General features: G+C 38.8%; 1 protein-coding gene across 6 annotated transcripts in view; it reads right to left on the reverse strand.

Moving 5' to 3' along the window:
• MSH3 (mutS homolog 3) overlaps nt 1-21,519 on the reverse strand; it is a 189,691-nt gene that overhangs the window by 35,299 nt on the left and 132,873 nt on the right. For all 6 annotated transcript variants that reach the window (XR_015248342.1, XM_086697742.1, XM_086697718.1 and 3 more), the window contains 2 exons: nt 20,655-20,766; nt 3,647-3,804 (listed from right to left, as the gene is read on the reverse strand). Coding sequence is in view for 5 of the 6 variants with exons in the window: in XM_086697742.1 (XP_086553868.1) it covers nt 3,647-3,804; nt 20,655-20,766 (270 nt within the window). In the remaining variant the exon portion in view is untranslated. The remainder of the gene's footprint in view (nt 1-3,646; nt 3,805-20,654; nt 20,767-21,519) is intronic.

Raw genomic sequence — 21,519 nt, forward strand, 5'->3', positions numbered from 1 at the left:
CACTAGGTACTTCGGAATAGCTGCCAAATAACCAGCCAGATCTCTTGTGTCCTCGCTGTCTTCTCCACAAGCGCACTCCCTCCTTTTTCCTCTCCAGTCCCTCCCCTGCAGCCCTCTCAGGAGAACCAGCTATTCGCTTCCTTGCCTCACCTGATACCACAAGGATTCTCAGGCTCACCGCTCTTCCTTCCAGGCTCTACCTTCTTGTAATAAAAACAGCTCCTTTGAGGTTCTACCACCAGACCGTAACATCCTCCTTTTGTCCATGCTGCAGCTATTCAGTTTCAAATCACTCCCCTTCATTCATCAAAGCTGTTAATACTTGGCGTGTATCTTGTCTCCACCAAGAGCCCCACCATTGCTTCCAGTAGCCCTTCAGGTCCACGTGGCTAAACCAGCCAACACCATCCAGCTCAATCCTAGATCTCCTCTTTGCCCATCTCCTCCTCTACTCTATCTCAGCCATCCATCACCAGACTCACATCCTGGACTTCATCAGAGACATGAACTGTTTCATCTCAAAAGCTGCCCATTCCAGCTCACACAGCACCTCCACCACGACTGTTGTTGAAACCTCTCAGGACTCCAGCCCACCTACCACGTGCCTTCCCTGGTGCTGTCAGCCCTCTTCTTAAAGTTCCATGGTCCACCATTCCCAACATACACTGGCCAACTCTTAAACTCCCTCTGCCCTTCCATTCACTTCTCTGGAAAAACTCCACCCTGGAGGGGTTGCAAAAAAAGGGTGACACACTAATTCTGTCGTTCCTTCTTTGCTTATTAGCTGGAACACTTCCATCATGAGAAACTTTCTCTCACCTGGGTGGAAAGACAGACTTGCTGCTTGATTCTCTCTTTATTTTTCAATTTTCATTCTACAAAGTGACTAATGGTTTTTTGTTAGAAGTATCATTACTAACTTGTTCTAATATTTCCCAAGGTAATCAAGGCATTTTTTAAATCAGAAATTTATGGATATAACATATCCCTCTGGAACATGTTCAAGTCTACCATTCAAAAACAAAACAAGTCCCTCACTGGATCTCTTACCGTCTACCCCTGGCCAAGCTGCCCTGGTGACACCTGCACTAACACTCTATTTCTTGACCTCTCACTCACTCTTTAACCCTCTTTAACCGGAGTATGGTCCCACCATTCCACCGAAACAGCTCCTGCTAAGGTCAATAGTGACAGCCACCTTGTTAAGATCGAAGTTGACTTTTCAGGCTTCCTTTCACCTGACCTCTCTGTGCTGTTGGCACTGCCTTTCTCCTTGGAGGAGTCTTTCCCTGACACTGTAACATCCTGGTTTTGTCCTCCCTTTCTGGCTACTCGTCCTTTGTTGGTTTCTCTAGCTTATCATGTTACTCACCTATGACATGTTGGTAGTCCTAAGACTCAGTCTTAGGACCTTATTTTCTCCACTATACTCTCTGCTAACATGATCTCAGCCACACCCAGGTCTTCACTTACCACTTATACAGAGATGTCTCACAGCCAGTTTATATCATTACTTTTCATCTTTTCCTCTGGACTCTATATCCAACTGCCTATATGACAGCTCCCCTAGAATGTCTCAGAGTATTCTCCTTACTATGTATAAAAATAAAAGTAAGGATCTACGGCAAAAAGAAAATCACACTCTTCCAGTAAATGCCAGCACTGTCCAAATAAGATGCATAAACCACTGTCATCTCTGACACTCCATTCATCTCAGCTGCATATCCCTTCTATCACCAACCCCTGTTGATTTATTTCCTAAACACCTTTCAAATGAGACTCCTTTCCACTCAAAGGGGCGGGTGGAGAGGCCGGGGCGCCTGTGGCATTCTCTCTTCCTGTTCCCACATGCGAACATGAATGTGATGCCTGGAGTCACAGCAACTATCTAGCAGCTATGAGGGAAAGGCCAAAAATATTGCAGAACCACCACAACAGCGGAAACAACAGTGCACCTCAAGCATTCTTATTGTATGAGAAAAGTAAACTCTTATTTTTTTTCTATTACTTATATCTAAAATACATATATATCTAAAAATATCCATAACTGATATTCTGCTCACTAACAAGATTCTCTTCCAGTCAAACCATCTTACTTTGCCCAAGAAGTCTTTCTCTCTTTCCCTCTTCTCCTTTTAATCTTTTTTCCCTTGGTTAAATTTCTGTCACTCTCCCTACTAAGGCAACCAAAATAAAATACCTAGTATATTTATTTTTACAAGATAGAAGACTAATTACAATTTAAAAAGTAAAGAAAGAGTCCTTAAATCTCTTATAATGAATTTATCTACAAATATATAAAGATCAAAATAACATCTGTTTGGTGATATGGTATCAAACAGAATTTAGGTGTCTCTGCTCACTCTCAGGTTAAAAACCAAGCTCTAAGATAAAGTATTTTTTTTATTAAAGTTTTTTTTAATGTTTATTTTTGAGAGAGAGACGGAGCATGAGCAGGGGAGGGGCAGAGAGAGAGAGAGACACAGAATCTGAAGCAGGCTCCAGGCTCTGAGCTGTCAGCACAGAGCTCGACGCGGGGCTTGAACTCACAGACCGTGAGATCATGACCTGAGCCGAAGTCAGATGTTCAACTGACTGAGCCACCCAGGTGTCCCTAAGATAAAGTATTCTAATGTCTACTCAAATGCATCAATATCAGCATGTATTTTTTTTTCTCATTTTATTTTAGAGAGAGAGCAAGACAGAAAGTACACGCACAGGTGGAGTAGGGGCAGAGGGATAAAGAGAGAGAATCCCAAGCAGGCTCCACACTTAGCACAGAACCTGACGTGGGGCTCAATCTCACAACTCTGGGATCATGACCTGAGCCAAAATCAACAGTCAGATGCTCAACCGACCGAGCTACTCAGGTGCCTCAGTATGTGATATATTCTGATGTGATTCCAAAGTCAAGTGTTATAGAAATATGCAGCTGCACAACCAATCAGACACTTATACACATACTCTGACTACATACATATGGACTATATTTAATTTTTCCAAAAATGTTCATGCTCTTAAGAAGTATAAGATACTTCTTATACTGATAAGGAACTGATAAATCTGAATAAATAGATTGAACTATGATTTTCCTATTAGTGAGACCAGGATATTTCACTTCTATTCCTAATATGACATGCAATTTAGGTTTATAAATGAAGGGTAAGACTTAGTTACGGGTAATGTTCTTAGCATTAAAAATACATACATACATACATACATACATACATACATAATCTTGGGCAGTGCCCTTCTCCATGTCAGTTCCCCACCTATAAAATGAGGAGAATGGGCTGGTTTTCAGACTGTGCTCTGCAGAGCCCATCCAGTCAAGTCTGTAAGCCTTCCACTCTGACTCAGGCAGAGCAGATCTGCTTTTATCTGTTTAAATATTCATCTTTTATATAAGATTTTCTTTAAAGTAAGAACTTAGTAACCAAAAATAACTTGAAAACTAGTGGACAAAATGCTCTCCTTGGTCTCCTCTGGTATTAATATTCATGATGAAATGCTCTCTTTAAGCTCCTAAGCTCTAAATATTTTAAGAGCAAATCTATTCATCTAAATATGTACACAGAAAATTCATGTGACAATGTGGGCCTGACTTATTTTCAGAAATACATTCAAATAGAACTAATGTTTTTACCTCGTGAAAATGCCATCCACAATTCCAATTGTTGCTTCCTCTGCAGGAACATAGGAGCCAATCTGAGCCATGATAGTAATCAATGCAACTTGTTTTATGTAGGAGCTCTTTCCACCCATGTTTGGTCCAGTAATTATCATTACTCTTTCTGAGTCCCCCTAGAAAATTAAAAAGCAATTTCACTTATTGTACCCAAAGGGCTTTTACATAACAGCTATAATTTATTCCATAAATGGGAATGCCTTAAATAAAAGATGGCTTTATGATATTTAAATGTTACCAATTAAGTATCACAAATGGAAAGAGGGCCTTTTTGTCTTAAACCTCAACCATGATATTGCAGAACAGTGAATTTTTAGCAATGTACATGACTGTTTCTGTGTATAAATAAGGAAAAAACAAGAAGCAACCTAAATGAGATAACTACTATGGCTTTCTCATTAAATATTCATTTCCTGCCTCTTTGTGTGTTTTTTATATTGCTTACATTTAAAACCAATCAATATGTCTATCTTAAAACTACCGGTATTTATAGGGCGCCTGGGTGGCTCAGTCGGTTAAGCGTCCGACTTCAGCTCAGGTCATGATTTCCCGGTTCTTGGGTTCAAGTCCCAGGTCGGGCTCTGTGCTGACAGCTTAAAGCCTGGAGCCTGTTTTAGATCCTGTGTCTCCCTCTCTCTCTCTCTGCTCCTCCCCTGCTCAAGCTCTGTCTCTCTCTGCGTCTCTCAAAAATAAATAAACATTAAAAAAAAAAACAAAAAACCCTACACGTATTATACAGCTAATTGCCCAAGGCCTTAATTTGGGTTGGTAGCACAGGAATTTTTTCAGGTATAGACAGATGACTACTAAAGAGATTTACAATACCAAATTCTAGATATCATTTTTATCAGCATTTTTCACTGGCATTTCACCAGAGGATGTAAAGGAGGCAGAAAAGCTCAAACACTTGCACTAATTTAATTTCTAGAATTTGCCTCTATTAACCAATTATAGTACTTGCCATATATAGACTCATCCTAAGGGAAACTGTCCAACTGTAGCCCTTTGTAGACAGGAGTGAGCCTGAGACATCCATGTGCTGTACTATGTGAACCCACCACTCTGGGCAATACCTGCCTGGTCAAGAGTGGCCACTCTGTATCTGACCAAGAGCCCAAGACATGGCCTCACATAAAAGGTCTTCTGAAACTAACCATATAATCTCTTGGGAGTTTAAACTGAGAACCATGGAGAGATTCAATCAGTTGGTATATGGAGTAGAGGTTGAAAAGAAACACAGAACAAGACCACAAAGCACTGGGGACCATAAGTATTAACTTATGAGGAAACAAAGCATGAAGAAAAATTATACAGAACAAGGGGTAAAGAGGGTAGTTAGCAATAAAAGGTAAGAAGCAGCAAAGGAGCCTAAAGGAGTTGAGAAACTTCATGCACATGCAAATAATGAGAGCCTCAAAGTAAAATATTATAAAGTCTTACTATTCAGGGGATAAGAAGAAAATCTGTTCCATCTCTAAAGCTGTCTTATACCCTAATTAACCAGACATTTCCAGTCTCGCTAAAGCCAAACTGTACTAGAGATCTTGTTCTTCCTGTGATTCCTTTCTCTCATGGTTACATGTGGTTTTATAATGAGTGTCATAAAGCTCCATTATTTGAAGGAACTTGAGTGAATCTGTGTTTCTTGGAACAGAAAGAGCCTAGCACAGTAAGAACAAGAAAAGAAACTTTGCATGAGTAGAATGATGAAAATAATGATTAAAATAAAATTATTTCTCTTACAGAGCCTTAAAAATAATCAACCTGTTATAAATAACCAAACATCTGGCATAACCAAATATTTAAAAAATTTAAATAAAATGAACTGATTGCTTTTTTAAAATTGGCAAAAATGACACAAGAAATACAATATGAATAAGCTTGTATCTATTAAAGAAATTACATCTGTAATTAAAAGCCCTTCCATAAGAAAACTCCAAACCCAGATAATTTTCCCACTAATTCTTGCAAACATATAAGAAACAGCACTAATCTTATACAAAAACTCTTCTACAAAACCAAAGTAACTCTTACCAAAACATTCCAAAAATTCAACAGAATCGTTTTTTTTTAAGTTTATTTACTTATTTTGAAGGAGAGAGAGAAGGAAGGGCAGAGAGAGACAGAAAGAGAATCCCAAGCAGGCTTCACATGACCTAAGCCAAGATCAGAGTCGAATGTTTAACCGAGTCAGCCACACAGGCACCCCCCCCAACACAATCTTGATACCAAAAACCTGTCAAGAACATAATAAAAAAGAAAAATTACAGACCAATTTCATCTATTATGTATATATGGATGAATATACATTAAACCAATCCAAAGCTATATTATATAAACAATTTAGAGTTTTTAAGGAGTATAAGGTTGGTTTAATAATCAAAGGCCAATCAATATAATTCACCACATAAAGAAAATAGAGGAGACAAATCAGATGACGATCTCCAAAGCATTTGATAAAATTCAGTATCTACTCATTAAAAAAAGGGCAGGTGCAGGAAAAGGAAATAAAAAGTATAATTATTAGAAAGGAAATAATAAATCTCATTATTCCTATATGTCATGATTATGTTCCCAGAAAAGTTAAAGAAATCTATAAAAATTATTATAGTCAATAAATGAATTAAACAAGATCTTTGGATATAAAATAAACATAAAACTTTATCTCTAGATTTCAGCAGTAAGTAATTGAAAATAAGAAATTTAAATTTTTTTTAAAGTTTATTTACTTGTGTGAGAGAGAAAGACAGACATAGTGTGAGTGGGGGAGGGGCAGAGAGAGGGAGACACAGAATCTGAAGCAGGCTCTAGGCTCTGAGCTGTCAGCACAGAGCATGACATGGGGCTCAAACTCACGAATGGTGAAATCATGACCTGAGCCGAAGACAGACGTTTAACCAAATGAGCCACCAAGGCACCCCGAAAATAAGAAATTTAATGATACAATTTACCACAATATCAAAAGAAATCAAATACTTAGGAATAAATCTAACAAAATGACCAAGACCTCTACACAGCAACCTATAAATCATTTTTGAGAGAAATTTAGGAAGACCTAATTAAATGAAAGAATATACTATGTTCATGGACTGAAAGGCTCAATATTATAATGCTACAATAAATAAATAAATTAGTGTGATTCTGGCACAAAGACATACAGTGGAATATATCAAAGTCCAGAAACAGACTGATGCCTACACAGTTACTTGATTTGTGACAAAAGTAACATTGTAGCAAAGTACACAAAGGATGGTCTTTTCAATAACTGGGGTTTGGTCAAAAGGATGTGCATATAGAAAAATAAGAAATCCTGATTCCTAACTTCCATCATACATAAACAAAAATCAATGTCAGGTAGATTATAGCTATGACAGCCAAAAAAATAATAAAATAAAATAAAAATACAATACAATAAAATAAAATAAAATAAAATAAAATAAAATAAAATAAAATAAAATAAAATAAAGTAAAATAAAATAAAATAAAATAACTGGATAATAATATACGACCTTGGGGTAGAGAAAGATTTCTTTAACAGGCATAAATCATAATTAACTGTAAAGAAAGATTTAAAAATTGGAGTACATTAAAACTAAATACTATTAGGGGCGCCTGGGTGGCTCAGTCGGTTGAGCGTCCAACTTCGGCTCAGGTCACGATCTCATGGTCCGTGAGTTCGAGCCCCGCGTCAGGCTCTGGGCTGATGGCTCAGAGCCTGGAGCCTGCTTCCGATTCTGTGTCTCCCTCTCTCTCTGCCCCTCCCCCGTTCATGCTCTGTCTCTCTCTGTCTCAAAAATAAATAAATGTTAAAAAAAAAATTAAAAAAAACAAAACTAAATACTATTAACCAAAAGATGCCATTAAGGAAATGAAAAGCTACAACATAGATTACATGTATAGATTATATATTGCCCAAAGACTCAAATCCAGTATACATAAAGAACTCCTACAAATTAGGGGTGCCTGGGCTCAGATGTTTAAGTGTCCAACTCTTGGTTTTCATGATCTCACGATTCATGAGATTGAGCCCTGCTTCAGGCTCTGTGCAGACATCGCAGAGCCTGCTTGAGATTCCCTCCCTCCCTCTCTCCCTCTCTCTCACCACCCGCCCCCCACTGCCACATGCTCTCTCTCTCTCTCTCTCAGAATAAAGAAAATAAACTTCAAATCAAAAGAAAGACAACCCCAAGAAAAACTGTCAACAAAACTTTAAAAGAAAATGACAAAAAAAATACAAATGAGTTGGTATAGGTCAGAAATAGGACTATAAATCAGCAAAAACAATGTATGCTATGTTCAACAAACAATGGTGGGACAACTGGGTACCCATGTGAAAAAAAATAGAGGTAGGCCAGAAACTCACACAGTGGCCCCAAATCAAATCTAGATGAGGGAATTAATTATGAAAAGCAAACCTTAAACATTTAGATGAAAACATAGAAAAACAGCTTAATAGCATCAAGATAGAGAATGATTTACTGAAAGAAATAGGAAAAGCAACACAACAATATAAATCATAAAAGGAAAGACTATGATTAATTTTTTAAAAAATTATATTAAGCCACCAAACACAAAATAAAAAGGCATAAAGAAGTAGTACTTCTACACAGTAATAACACCAAAACAGTGAAAAAATGGGCAAAGGACACAAACAGGATATTTACAGAAAAAGAAACAGTCAAAGCCGAAAACTTTTCTTAATCAGGAAAAGGAAAACGAAATCAGCAGGATTTTTCAAGGGATCTACAAGCTATTCCTAACATTCAAATGAAGGAATAAAGAAATACTAACGGTGAAAATTTTTGAAGGAATATTTTTTAAAAGACAGCTTTCACATTCATCAGATCATCAAAAGGCTTAAAAGTCTATTTATGCAGAATGTTGGCAAGGATACGGAGAACAATTTGGAAATGCTTAAAGACTGCGTATACTGGTCTACATGACCCAGCAATTCCTCTCTTAGTAATCTACCCTAGAAAGACACACAAGTACTCAGAAAGGTATTTCTATGACTGTTCACTCTAGTATTGTTTGTATTCATAATAGACAAAAAATGGAAAGAATGTATCATCAGGAAAATGAGATGTATTCTATACAATTATTTAAACAATCATTTACAAAACAGTATACAACAGGATAGGTGCAATGTGCCATATTTATGTACATTTTAAAAACACACAAAATTATATACAGTTAAAATACAAATATATACAAAATACAAACCTTGCACAAGGATAATAAATAACATCAGGATAATGGTTACCAATAAGAGGAGGTGAAGGGGGAGAAAAAGAAATAGCAATTATGTGTAGCCTTACCTATATCTGTAACATTTTATTTACTTTAAATAAATCTCAAGTTCATATTACGAAAGTTCATTCTCTATGATATTTGAGTGAAAGGTAAACAGGTGTCTATTATACTGTTTTCTACACTTTTTCATTTGTTTGAAATATTAGCTAAAAATTATTTAAATGAATTATCTTAAGATTTAATTATTCATTTCATGAATAATCATCATGAACCATCAAATAGCTCTTATAAACTGATTTATAGATTCAGGAAAAATTTATATAACTTCCAAATGACATTTTGTTATTTGGACCTCCAGCATAGTTACATAAAAATAGAATAGCAGAAGAGAAACATATAATAGAAAGTAAAAGACTGTAACACAAGGGAAATGACCCACAGATGGGTTACATGCACCATGATGAGGTCCCGAACCATGAAGGCATTGTTGGTGGAGCTGCCTGAAGTGCAATTACCAAACTCAACGAACAATGAAGGGGGCTGATGGATGTGCACAGGCAAAAAAAAAAAATTCTTTTAATAATTTAGGAAAGCTGTAAGAACAATAAAAATATATACCTTTTATCTTTTTAAAGACTAATTTTTAAGGTAATTTTTTAAAGTTTTTATTTCTTTATTTTGAGAAAGAAAGAGAGAGCGCGCTACTGTGGGAGGGGCAGAGGGAGAGAGAGAATCCCAAGCAGGCTCCACACTGTCAGCTCAGAGACCAAGGAAGGGCTCAAACTCACGAACCCGTGACATCATGACCAGAGCCAAAGTCAGACGCTTAACCAACTAAGCCACCCAGGTAGTCCCACACACCTTTTATTTGTAGACACCATACTCCTTCCAAAGCCTTGAAAGAAAAGAACATTTACACTTAGTGCTTGATTTAGTTTTCTCATCCAATGAGAATAAAAAATTTGACAGGGTAGTGACATGTCAGTGCAACTATGTAGCTCTCAGTTCCCTAGTGTCTAAAATGAGGGTGAATTTGGGGCGCCTGGGTGGCTTGGTCAGTTAAGCGTCCGACTTTGGCTCAGGTCATGATCTCACGGTCCGTGGGTTTGAGCCCCACGTGGGGCTCTGTGCTGACAGCTCAGGGCCTGGACCCTGTTTCAGATTCCGTGTCTCCCTCTCTCTCTGCCCCTCCCCTGTTCATGCTCTGTCTCTCTCTGTCTCAAAAATAAATAAACGTTAAAAAAAATTTTTTTTTTTAAATGCAGGTGAATTAAATGATCTCTCACCTTCAAGTTCTATGATTCTCTGAAAAATAGTAGGTCCAAATTCAGGCGTATGACATTGGAGATGTGGCTTTGTGTTCAACTGAAGAGGGGAAACTGTGGAATTCACTTGTCCAAAGTGCTTGGGGGAAATGGTACACAGGGACCGCAGTCAGACTTGTGGTCACTTCTTTTTTTTTTTTTTTTCGTGTTTATATATTTTTGAGATAGAGGCAGAATGCGAGTGGGGGAGGGGTAAAGGGAGGGGCAGAGAGAGAGAGGGAGACAGAAAATCAGAAGCTCCAGGTTCTGAGCTGCCTGCACAGAGCCCAATGCAGGGCTCAAACTCACAAACCGTGAGATCATGACCTGAGCTGAAGTCAGATGACTAACTGACTGAGCCACCCAGGCGCCCCAGGCTTGCGGTCACTTCTGTGGAAGTGAACTTTCCAGGCCTATCCAGGATTTGAAGATTTCAGGTGAGAACTAACTTGGAGGCTTTAAGGAATGAAATGCTTTCAACCCACTTAACTATTTTTAGGTGACAAAGTGGCTGCCTTCCCAATAAGCACTAATATTTATACCTCCAATGGGAGCTAAATTATACACTGGGCACACTCTAGTAAACACTAATGTAAAAAAGACACTGTGGAGAATCAGGAGGGACTTTGAGATGCATAAATACTACCTGTCCCCTCTCTACTGCCACCATCCTGGTGGACCACTGCAGTAGATCCCGACTGGTCTTCTTGCTTCTCTGCCCACAGTCCGTTCTCCACATAACAGTCAGAGTGATGGTCTTAAAAATGAAAACAGGGGCACCTGCGTGGCTCAGTCAGCTAAGCGTCCGACTTCGGCTCAGGTCAGGATCTCACCTGATCTCACAGCTCAGAGCCTGGAGCCTGCTTCGGATCTGTGTTTCCCTCTCTCTCTGCCCCTCCCCTGCTTACATTGTCTTTCTGTCTCTCAAAAATGAATAAAAAAATTAAAAAATGAAAACAGAATTGGTCTCCTGCTAAAAAGCCCTCACACAGCTCCCCAGTGTTCTAATAATAAAGCCTGGACTCCACACCACTGCCAAAAGGCCATGCCTCCCTCTCTGGCCCAGTCTCCTCCCACCCTCCACACGTTCACTTACTACTAGCCAGGCTGGGTTTATGCTCTTCTTCCACCTGCTGGAAGGTGCCAAGCTGTCCAGGCCTTTCCATAGTTCCTTGCATCTGGGGTGCTCTTCCCTGATTAGATCCTTTTTGTCATTCAAGTCCAAACTCAAACATCAACTCCCAGGAGAGACCTTTTCTGACCACTCAATCTACTTAAACCCCTCTGCCCTGTCACACTCTATCATGACACCCATTTGATTTTCTTTATATCTTTTACCCTTCTCTGAAATTTCCTTAATTTTCTTGTTATTACCAGCATCACTGCTAGAAAGTTAGTTCCCATGAGAGAAACTAGGTTATCTTGCTCATCCCCAATGAATACAACATGGCCTGCTACAAAGAAGCCACTTAATAAGTACTGGTCAAATATATGAAGTTACTGTGTGAAAGGCACTGCAACAGGGATATTCACCACCCTGACATATCAAAAAATCATGTGCATTCTCTCTGGAAACTAGTCAGGAATATGTGACTCCCTGTCCTCTACAGTTCCCAAGATAACCTAGTTAGTGAGGAAATGATCAAGAAATCTCACACCTGGAGCACCAGGGTGGCTCAATTGGTTCAGTGTCTGACTTTGGTTCAGGTTATGATCTTGTGCTTAGTGAGTCTGAGCCCCACATCAGGCTCGCAGCTGTCAGCCTCAGTAGGGAACCTGCTTCAGGTCCTCTGTCCCTCTTTTTGCCCTTCCCCTACCTTCTCCCCAAAATGAATAAATATTAAAAAAAGAAATCTCACACATGTATTTTATGCATCTACCTTTCAGCAAGGATCATATGTCCTTTGATGTCCACACATCAAAAGGTCCTAGATATGAAAAACACCTTAAATCTATCTGGAAAACCAGTTAGGATGAGGAAACATTGCAAGAGAATAGCTAGAAGCTGAAAATTGGCAAAAACTCTTTACCCTTTCCGGAACCTACTGAAGTTACCAAGAACACATCAAACTGGACAGCCTAGATGGTGCCCAGACCTATGCCAGGTACTGAGCGTGATGCTGCACACAGAGCAAGCTCTCAGGAAATCACAGATGGATGGCTGAATGAATAAATGACAGTAAACAAACACGGAAGTACTCCACCATGGGGACTATGTTTCTGGATGGCACCTACTGCCTCGATGAACCTTTGGGGAGACTAAAGTTCAATCTCTCAAGTTTTTACCTTGGTACTGGTGATGTCTGTCTGGATAGCATCAGTCAGTAAGAGCCTAGCAGTGGATATCAAGAATCAAACACTGAATCTAAACCAGTAAGTTTTGAGATAACTAGTCAACTTCCACACTGAATTCTGTCTTCTGTGGAAAGAGAAGCAAAGCGGAGATGAAAACATAAAAGGTTTTAAGGTACCATAAGAACACTGCAGCTAACAAGTGCCACAGATAACTGTGCTGATGACCTGATGTGCACCATCTCATTTAGCTCTCACAACAAACAGCCTCACAGGGTAACGATAGTACTACTGTATTTCCATGTTACAGCAAGGAAACACAGGCCAGGAGACTCTAAGTACCTTGTCCAGTAACATGCAGCTACTAAGTAGCAGAAGTGGGATGTTAAGTAAAGATCATCTCTGGACAAATGTCTCATAGGGGATCCCTGCTCAATGACAGAGAGTCACAGTCACTGCTAAACAGGACAAGGGCTACTCTGGTGCAGGGCCAGCATCCGTGGGTCCATCACTGGGTACACTAAAATGATGGTCAGAACAGTCCTAAAGTCAGGAGACGTATAGCAAAAAAAATTAAATAAATAAAACACCAAAAGTGTCACATGTTAATTTCCAAGACTTGGGCATTAGCTGCTTTTTACAAAAAAGCCTTCTTTCCTTGACAGGTACAGATATCGACATCTATCTTCAAGAAAGGCTCATGGTAGAACTATTTTTATAATAGTTGCAAACTGCTGAAAAAGTTTGGCAGTTTCAAAGTGTTTTATTCCTTGAAAATGTCAATCAATAACAGGTTACAGTAAGAGACTCCCTAGCGAAAGCCTCCTCCAGACAAACTCTTAGCCAAATCCTTGCACTTTTAACCCAAGGTGAACTACAAACAGAAAGGGGGATAATGAGGCTGGAGAGGAGTACAGACTATAAGCTGAGATGCTGAGGAAAGGGTCCAAATCCTTCTGATGCCTGGATGCTGCCCAATTTATATTCCACTAAGAGCTAGTTGTTACTCAACCTAATCCCCTCATTTTATAGATGAAGAGAACAGTGGTCTATCCAAGCTGATAGCAAAAGAGCAGCAGAACAGGACTGGAATTTACATCTCCAATCACTGTTAGGCACTCTCCCACTACCTCTATGTACCAACAAGTGGTATGTGGTAAGAGTTTTAAAAACAAAACAAAGAAAATGCCTGGATAAAAGAGATTATTTCTTTTTTTTTTTTTTCAATATATGAACTTTATTGTCAAATTGGTTTCCATACAACACCCAGTGCTCATCCCAAAAGGTGCCCTCCTCAATACCCATCACCCACCCTCCCCTCCCTCCCACCTCCCATCAACACTCAGTTTGTTCTCAGTTTTTTAAAAGAGATTATTTCTGACCAGAGTAATGATGAAAGCTCTGAGGAGGCAGTAGTATCTTTTGGGTCATAAAGGATGAGTACTTATTCAATCAATGGAGATGGGTTATGGACAGGAAGAGAGAAGCCCAGGTCAGAACCCATTAAAAAGTCATCAGTTATCATATAAAATATCCTTCTTTATCTCAGTGGTTCAGAAGCAGGAAGAAATGGGTACCAGGGGTGAGAAGTAACAGAAAAAAATGTTCAAGTGCCATTAATGTTTCCTCTACTTTCTTTTTTTAACAGTATGATCCCATGATTATACAATACAAAAATCACATTTATAGCAAAATCTATGAGAATAATTCGGGCACAGAATTAAATTAAGCTTAGTGCTCAGACATATTTTTATGGTATGCATTACTGCTACTCTGCTTGGTAATTAGGTACAAAGAGTCAATAAATAGCTTATGAAATTGGTATAATCAGTCTTTTATATAGTCAAAGCAAGTATTTCTCTAGGGTACCTAGAAGTATTTATCTTGGGAGAAGGAAGGAAATGGGAAGTTGGTGATCCTGTTCCCCTCCAGTACGCCCTCATCTTTACTGTTTTCAAGCATCATTCATGCAACAAATGTGTGAGCACTTACTATGTGCCACACAGTGCTAGGGGCTGAGGTGCTTAAAGCCCCTTCTTGATTTCAGGAGAAGGGATTGTCACTGGGAATTCAGTGTCCACCTACCACCGCTGGGCTGTGGACTTCCCTTGGGGCTACAGAGATCCACAGGGTTCAAGTATTTCCTGGGAACCTTCCTGCTTTGCACATTCAACTCATTTTCTTCCCTTCCACAAACTGAGAAACACTGAACCACAATTTTCCCTTTCCCTCTCCCAATAAGGGGAATTTATATTACTTACATTAAAAACAAACCAAAAAAACCAACCACCAACTAAAACTCCAACTTCAGTTGCTGTCAAAAATCCATCTATTAGAAAGTCATTTGGTTTAATAAATAAACAGTGCTGAGACTGCACGGGATTGCAGTGGCATTTCCCAAGCAGAATTATCTTGGCACATTATGTCTTGGTCTGCCTCATGGGTCACAGGTATGCTAAGAAGCTGACCTCCTAATCCTCAAGGTGGCAGTTGGGGCTGGGGTTGCCAGAGCCTTGGGCCAACCTCCTTTGGCTCTGAGCAACATTTTCCTTTTCCTTTCATTCCAGTTTATCACCATACCCTTATCATTTTCAAGACAGTGAAAAAGTGAAGAAGATTAAAAAGCATTGGCTTGCCTGACAATACCTTGTGTTCTGGGAAATAGTTCAAGACTACTCAACTTGGGTAACCTCTGGCAAGTCAACTTCCCCTGTCTGGGCTTTGGTTTCCTCCTAAGTAAGAAGAGGTGGTTACACGAAATGATCCCTAACATCCCTTCTAGTTCTACAGTATAATTATTCAGGAAACTGTGATATTCCCATACAACATCCTAAAAAATAACATTTTGTGGGAAAAAAGGGCAAAAATTTAGAGTGAGATTTGGAGACTGCTCAAGGCTTATAACTAATCCTTGTTTATTTAACAAATATGATTAGATGCCCGCTAAATGCCAGAGAACTGTGACTGACAGCAGCATTACAACTAACCAGAGAAGCCTATTCCCTTCTCATGAAGCTTACAGTACACTAGGAACCACATACAAAAGCACTTATAATTAACTGGGTAAGTACTAAAATGGGGAGAAATAAGAGTGTAAAGGGTAAGTGATGAGATACCCAACCCAGCAGTGGTTAGGAGAGGCTCAGTGCAGAAAGTGACATCCAAGACAAGACTTCAAGAACAGCAGGAGCTGGAGGGCGGGATGGGGTGGGTTGTGGGTGTGTGTGAGGCAGCAGTGGATGGTGTTGGGGAAAGATGACATTCTAGGCAGAGGGAATGCCATCTGCCAAGTCCCAGAGGCATGGTAACTTGGGAACTACATGGCTGGAATTTTAAGCATGATTTTAAGTGCGAGAGCGACAGGACAGGTTAGGAAAAGCCCTGCAGCTGCAGAATGGAGAACTGAACTGGAGATGGGCAAGACGGACATGGGGAAATCTAGTGCTGCTAAGTCCACAAACACTCAAATTATGCAGTGAATCGGGAAGGGAAACAAAAAGAGGATTTAAAAGAGTATTCCTTTCAATCCTGCTTGAAGAAGTCAAACCAAGGTTTCCCAAAAGATGTGGCAGAGCTAGGTGTCACAGGATAGGAAGAAATACACAGTAGCATCTGGTTACCACTGGAGCAAGTGTGACTAAACTAGAACTCTGAATTCTGAAAGTAAGGTAGGGGAAATATGTTTAAAAGATTCTTAGAAAGTCCTCACTTAAACCTGCTTTTAGTGAAACTACTCCTTCAGTGTTAGCGCCTGAGAGGGCTTTTTTTTCATCAGCCTTCTTTACATTGTTACATAATTTCCCTGAGAGATCCAGAATCTAAACTCCTGTACATACATCATGATCATCCTAAAATCCCTAACTCCAGCTCAGACCTCTCTCCTGGTCTTCATTTCACCTTCACATTAGGATCTTCACCCAATGTCACCCAAACACCTCAGAGTCACAGTTCCTCTCTATTTAATTCTTTGCTATATTTTTGCATTCTATAACAGCTAATATACAGCAGGTCAACAAAATAAATGTTAGTCTGTTGAATGACCACTGGGATATCGTTTACTTTGAAATGCCTGTTCAAGTTTGGGGCCAATGTTCCTACCAGGTAGTCTGTTAGTTCCCTCATGGTTTGTGTTAAATACTCTATTAGTGTTAATGTAATTGAGTATGTTTCCCACCACATTAGGGAGGTAGTCTGTCTCTTTCTTCTTTATAAGCCTGATATCATGCACAATACTGACACAAAGTGCATCAAAATCGCTAAGAACAAAATATTCACAAAATAATGCTAATAAAAATTCATAAATAAATGCAAAATTGTGAAATGTGAAAAAAAGAGTATTCTTCAAACTGGCAGAGGAGAAGTAGGCAGAAAGTTGGCTTGTTCAGAAGAACTATAATAAGTTCACATAAGACAGAATCCAGAAAAGTATATTAAAATCACATGTACAAAAGACCATTTCTTAAAATTACATGATTATCAAAAGTAACAATGTCATTTGACTTTCAGGAAATTATTTTCAGGCTATATTTTATAATTAACACCTATAAATTATTTTAAATTGAGTTTTACATAGTAAGTTCTTTTTCAACACTATCCCTATATATAAATTTATACCCTGCAAAATAGAATGCACTTCACCATAGCAACAGTTCTATATCAACTCCTACTCAAGTTAGAAAAAGCATATGTAAAAGAAATGAATATTCTGGAATATTCTAAAGTGCCTACTGGAAAAAAATCTCTCCATTTATTTTGTAAAAATTTAAATATAAAATTTTAATGTTTCCTTAAAACATTTTTGTAATTAGGTAAAAGGCTACTTTAGTTTCTCAAATCTTGCTTTATTAAACAGTATAATACATTTTTTATTCATTAAAAAATTTTTTTTTACCGTTTATTCAGTTTTTGAGAGAGAGAGACAGAGCGTGAACGGGGTACAGACAGAGAGAGAGGGAGACACAGAATCTGAAGCAGGCTCCAGGCTCTGAGCTGTCAGCACAGAGCCTGATGCAGGGCTCGAACTCACAAACCATGAGATCATGACCTAAACTGAAGTCAGATGCTTAACCGACTGAGCCACCCAGGCGCCCCAGTAAAATACTTTTAAAATAATGTGAAAGAGAAAAAAAAAAAAAGAATGAAAAAGGGAAAAAAACAAAAAAAATCAATGTTGAAGATAACATACTTGGGATTGCGTTTGAGTTGGCTGGCGTGCTGGGGGATGGGGACAGTAACAGGAAGTAATGTTTAAGTGATTTGTAAGTAAAATATAAACCAAGGTATTAAATGTTACAACTATATTACTTTCTCAAGAAAAGCTATACCCCCACTGGCATTATGGGAACTGAAAAAGAAATTCTTACGTTCATTCTTCTTTTAAAAGTCAATAAAGCATCAGTACGTATTAACTTGGCTTGATAAATTAAGCAATTTACAAATTCCCTAATGAGAACGAACAAGTTTACAGACTTTGTGGATCAGATTATACACTACTAACAAGTCTGTGTGTTATATCGAAATGTAATATTAAACTTAATGTAATTCAAAGCATTTCCTTTCACTTACCACACTTGGGGCCAGCCAAATTCACCATGTGCATATCTCTGTCACCTTTGCTCACAGCCCAAGAGGGAATACTCTGTTATATTCCCAACTCCCTTGCTGTTCTGGACTTCCTTTCTCTGACCTAATTTCTAACTGCTCTGCTACATTCCAACTTTCCCACTGAACTGTGAAAAATTCCCAAGCCCTTCTGTGGTTCTAACCTTCTTGTTTAATACCTCCTTCAAAAAGGCTTAAACTGAAACCTGGCTGTTGTTCACTTCGTTTGGAGGCTGCGCTTTTGGCCACATCCTGCCACACACATCTCAGAGTTCAGAGGTTCTCCCTTATGTGTTCTTATGTGTTTCTTTAGAACTTTACCACCTCTGCTTGTCCTCACTGCAGGCATCTACAAACTTCCCTGTCACCAGTCTCCATCCCTTGGAATCTTTGGCACCTGGAACACCTTTGGCTTTCCCTACAAATGCTGCTGTTCTCTTAGATGATTTCAACATTCATGTGGATGACTTTTTCCCAAACTCTGTTCCTTGATCTCATCTCCAAAGACCTCCACTTCTGCTACCCACCTTCCACGGCCAAACCTAGGGCTTGCCATCTCCCAGAAGAGCACTATCTCTGAAATCTTAAAGTCAGGCATTTCATTCCTTGATACAACCTCTCTCACTGAACTCTTCCCTACAGTAATTCACTGATCTCATCACCAGATTATTTCACTCTATGCTGACCAAGACTCTCACTTTGAACAAATTGTAGTCAGGCTCCTCCTGGGCCCTCTTCCACTAGGCTTCAACCATGGCCTCTAAAAACTGCACACTTTCAGCACAAATGATTTTGTTTACTCACCCCACTAAGACACCAGAATAAACACTAGCACAGTTTCTTGCAGCTGAACGCCACGTTCTTAGGATGACCCCAACCCTCTTAAAGTTCCTACCTGAAAAAGTACAAGACTGCCAGGAGAACTTACTGCTTCTTCCAGCCAAAAGGTGATGACCAGCAGAGAGGCCCCTGTAGCTCCTCTGAGAGCAATTCCTTCAGAAAGCTTAGTTAGAAATCCATTCTCTGCCCCTTTGAGATGTAAATCTTCTACCACCTGGAAATGTCTTCTCAAGGTGAGTCATCTCTTTGAAATGCAAACATTGAAGAAGACAACTCTCCCTTTCTTTCCACTCCCCGTATGAGGGTAGAAGCTCCAACTGCCAGTTAATAAACCCAGATAGGTTTCACATTAACCAATCCCCTTCCCTGCTTGTTCCAATTTCTACTCCCTTTAATCTGCAGGACACCCCCTCCACTACCCACCCCATTCCTCTTTCCTATTCCCTCACTCTCCCTTTAAAACACGCAGTCATCTCTGTACAAACTGAAGTTGAGTTCAGTCCACACTGTCCTCTTTTCCCTACTGCAATCACAGTAATGTGATTCTACCCTTACCACTTTAATTAGTGTATGGCTTTATCTTTGACAGTGTACTCTATGTAACACACACACACACACACACACACACACACACACACACAAAGGCAAGGCACACATGCACACCCTCCCTCCCATAAGTTTGCTTTTTTTCCCCAGTTTTAATCACTCTCTTGCTAGTATTCTAAATCCTTTAGGAATAAATTCAAATTCCTTAATATGGCATGCAAGCAAACTGGCCTCTTCCTTATTTCTGAACCCTTCTTTCTTCATACTCACTTTTCCAGGTTACTCAACATCTTTCACTTCCCTGAATTCACCCTGCTCTGCCTCACTCTTGGCCTCTCCCATGTTGGTTCCTTGACCTGGTATACTCCTCTCTACCTCTCTGGCCTATGCTGACTCCCTCTTCAGTTAGTATCTCATCCCCGGGAAACCTTGCTCAATGTTCCCCCTATAATAAGTTAGGTTGACCTGCTACATGCTCCTGGGACCACCTGGTTTCCTAGATCATCTATTATAACAGCAGGACAACCTTCTGGCTTGGTCACAAGCTCCCTTAGAGCAGTGTGTATCTCTGTCTGGCTTACTACTCTCTATCCTAACACTTGCTTTGCTACTGAAGCTAAATAGGAATGCAGTAAGTATGTATTAAATGAAGAAATCTTTAGGATCATTAATATTCTGTGAGAGAACTCTAGCCCATATGACAAAAGTTCTCATCACCGAAATGAGCTGAAACATCTCTAATTCTTTCACAGAACATTTTAAAATGGTGAAACATAGGTCAAAGCATACAATGATAAACACTAATAGGAATTTGCAAAACCATGATATGATTCCACTCTATTAGCATATTCAGGCATTCATAAATGAAAAATATTTTTAGGAGTTACCTAGGATAACAACTTAAGATTAACCATTTAGTTGCTACATCTTTCCACTTAAGGATAATCCTTCATTGAAAATGTCACCAATTCCATATGTGGTGATGAATATAAAAGTAGAGCCCAAGATTACCACACTTAACGCTGAAAACCAGTTAAAACCTGTATAAATCAGAAAAATACTTATTTTGTATTTAAAAGTTTGGATCTGTGTTATCATCTTTTACTCATTTGGCATCACATGGTACTTACTGATAAATTCGTACTGTTGGGAACATATTGATCCTGTTCTCCCAGCAAAACGTCAATCACAGGGTGCCGGCCATTTTTAATCATGATCTTCCTTTCTTCTTGTAGAGTTGGTCTGCAAAAAGAAGCATGTTTCAACTTACTAGGCATGAAAACTGCCTTTTAAAAAAATCTCTAAGTTCTCGTTTACAAAACAGACTTTAAGAACACATCCAGAATAAGGCTTTGAGTATTAAAGTTAAAATTTAACTATAAGAATTAAGAGGACAATTATTGTAACAGTGTTTGAAGGACAAACTTCAGCAGAGTCCTACAGTAGCTCTAATGCTGAAGTCTACTTTACAAGATCTTTTTTAATTTTTATTTTCTTATTATCTAAGACCAATATTTTCATTACTAAAAGTTACAGTTCAGATTAGTGTTATTTAAATCATTTTTAGTAATAAGCATAATAAAGGCTATCCCTGAAAATTAGTCCAGATTTAATTATTACATTAATAGAAATTATATTATGTGCTGGACTTGGGAGACCTAAACTTTTTATATTCTGTTCAACTGAAACATCTTTCTAGGGTCATTGGTATCTTTCACTTTTTTTTGATATAAAACTTAATTTTTTGCCTTGCTGGTCTTGTTTTTTAAGCTTTTAGACTTTGTTTTTATCTATAGCTTTATCTATTTATCATATCCCCCATGAGCACTGCCCTACTCTCATTCTCCTTCCCAGAGATTACCACTGAGATCAGTGTGGTATCTATCCTTCCCAACTTTCTTCTCTGCATTTAGGTTTTTATACACTCATTGCATTTGTTTGCGATTTCTTTAAAAAAAAAAAAAAGCAGAACAAATCAGGATCATACTGTAATGT

This window comes from Puma concolor, chromosome A1, assembly GCF_028749965.1.
Source record: "Puma concolor isolate L17-30 chromosome A1, mPumCon1.1.hap2, whole genome shotgun sequence".
NCBI classification, from domain to species: domain Eukaryota; kingdom Metazoa; phylum Chordata; class Mammalia; order Carnivora; family Felidae; genus Puma; species Puma concolor.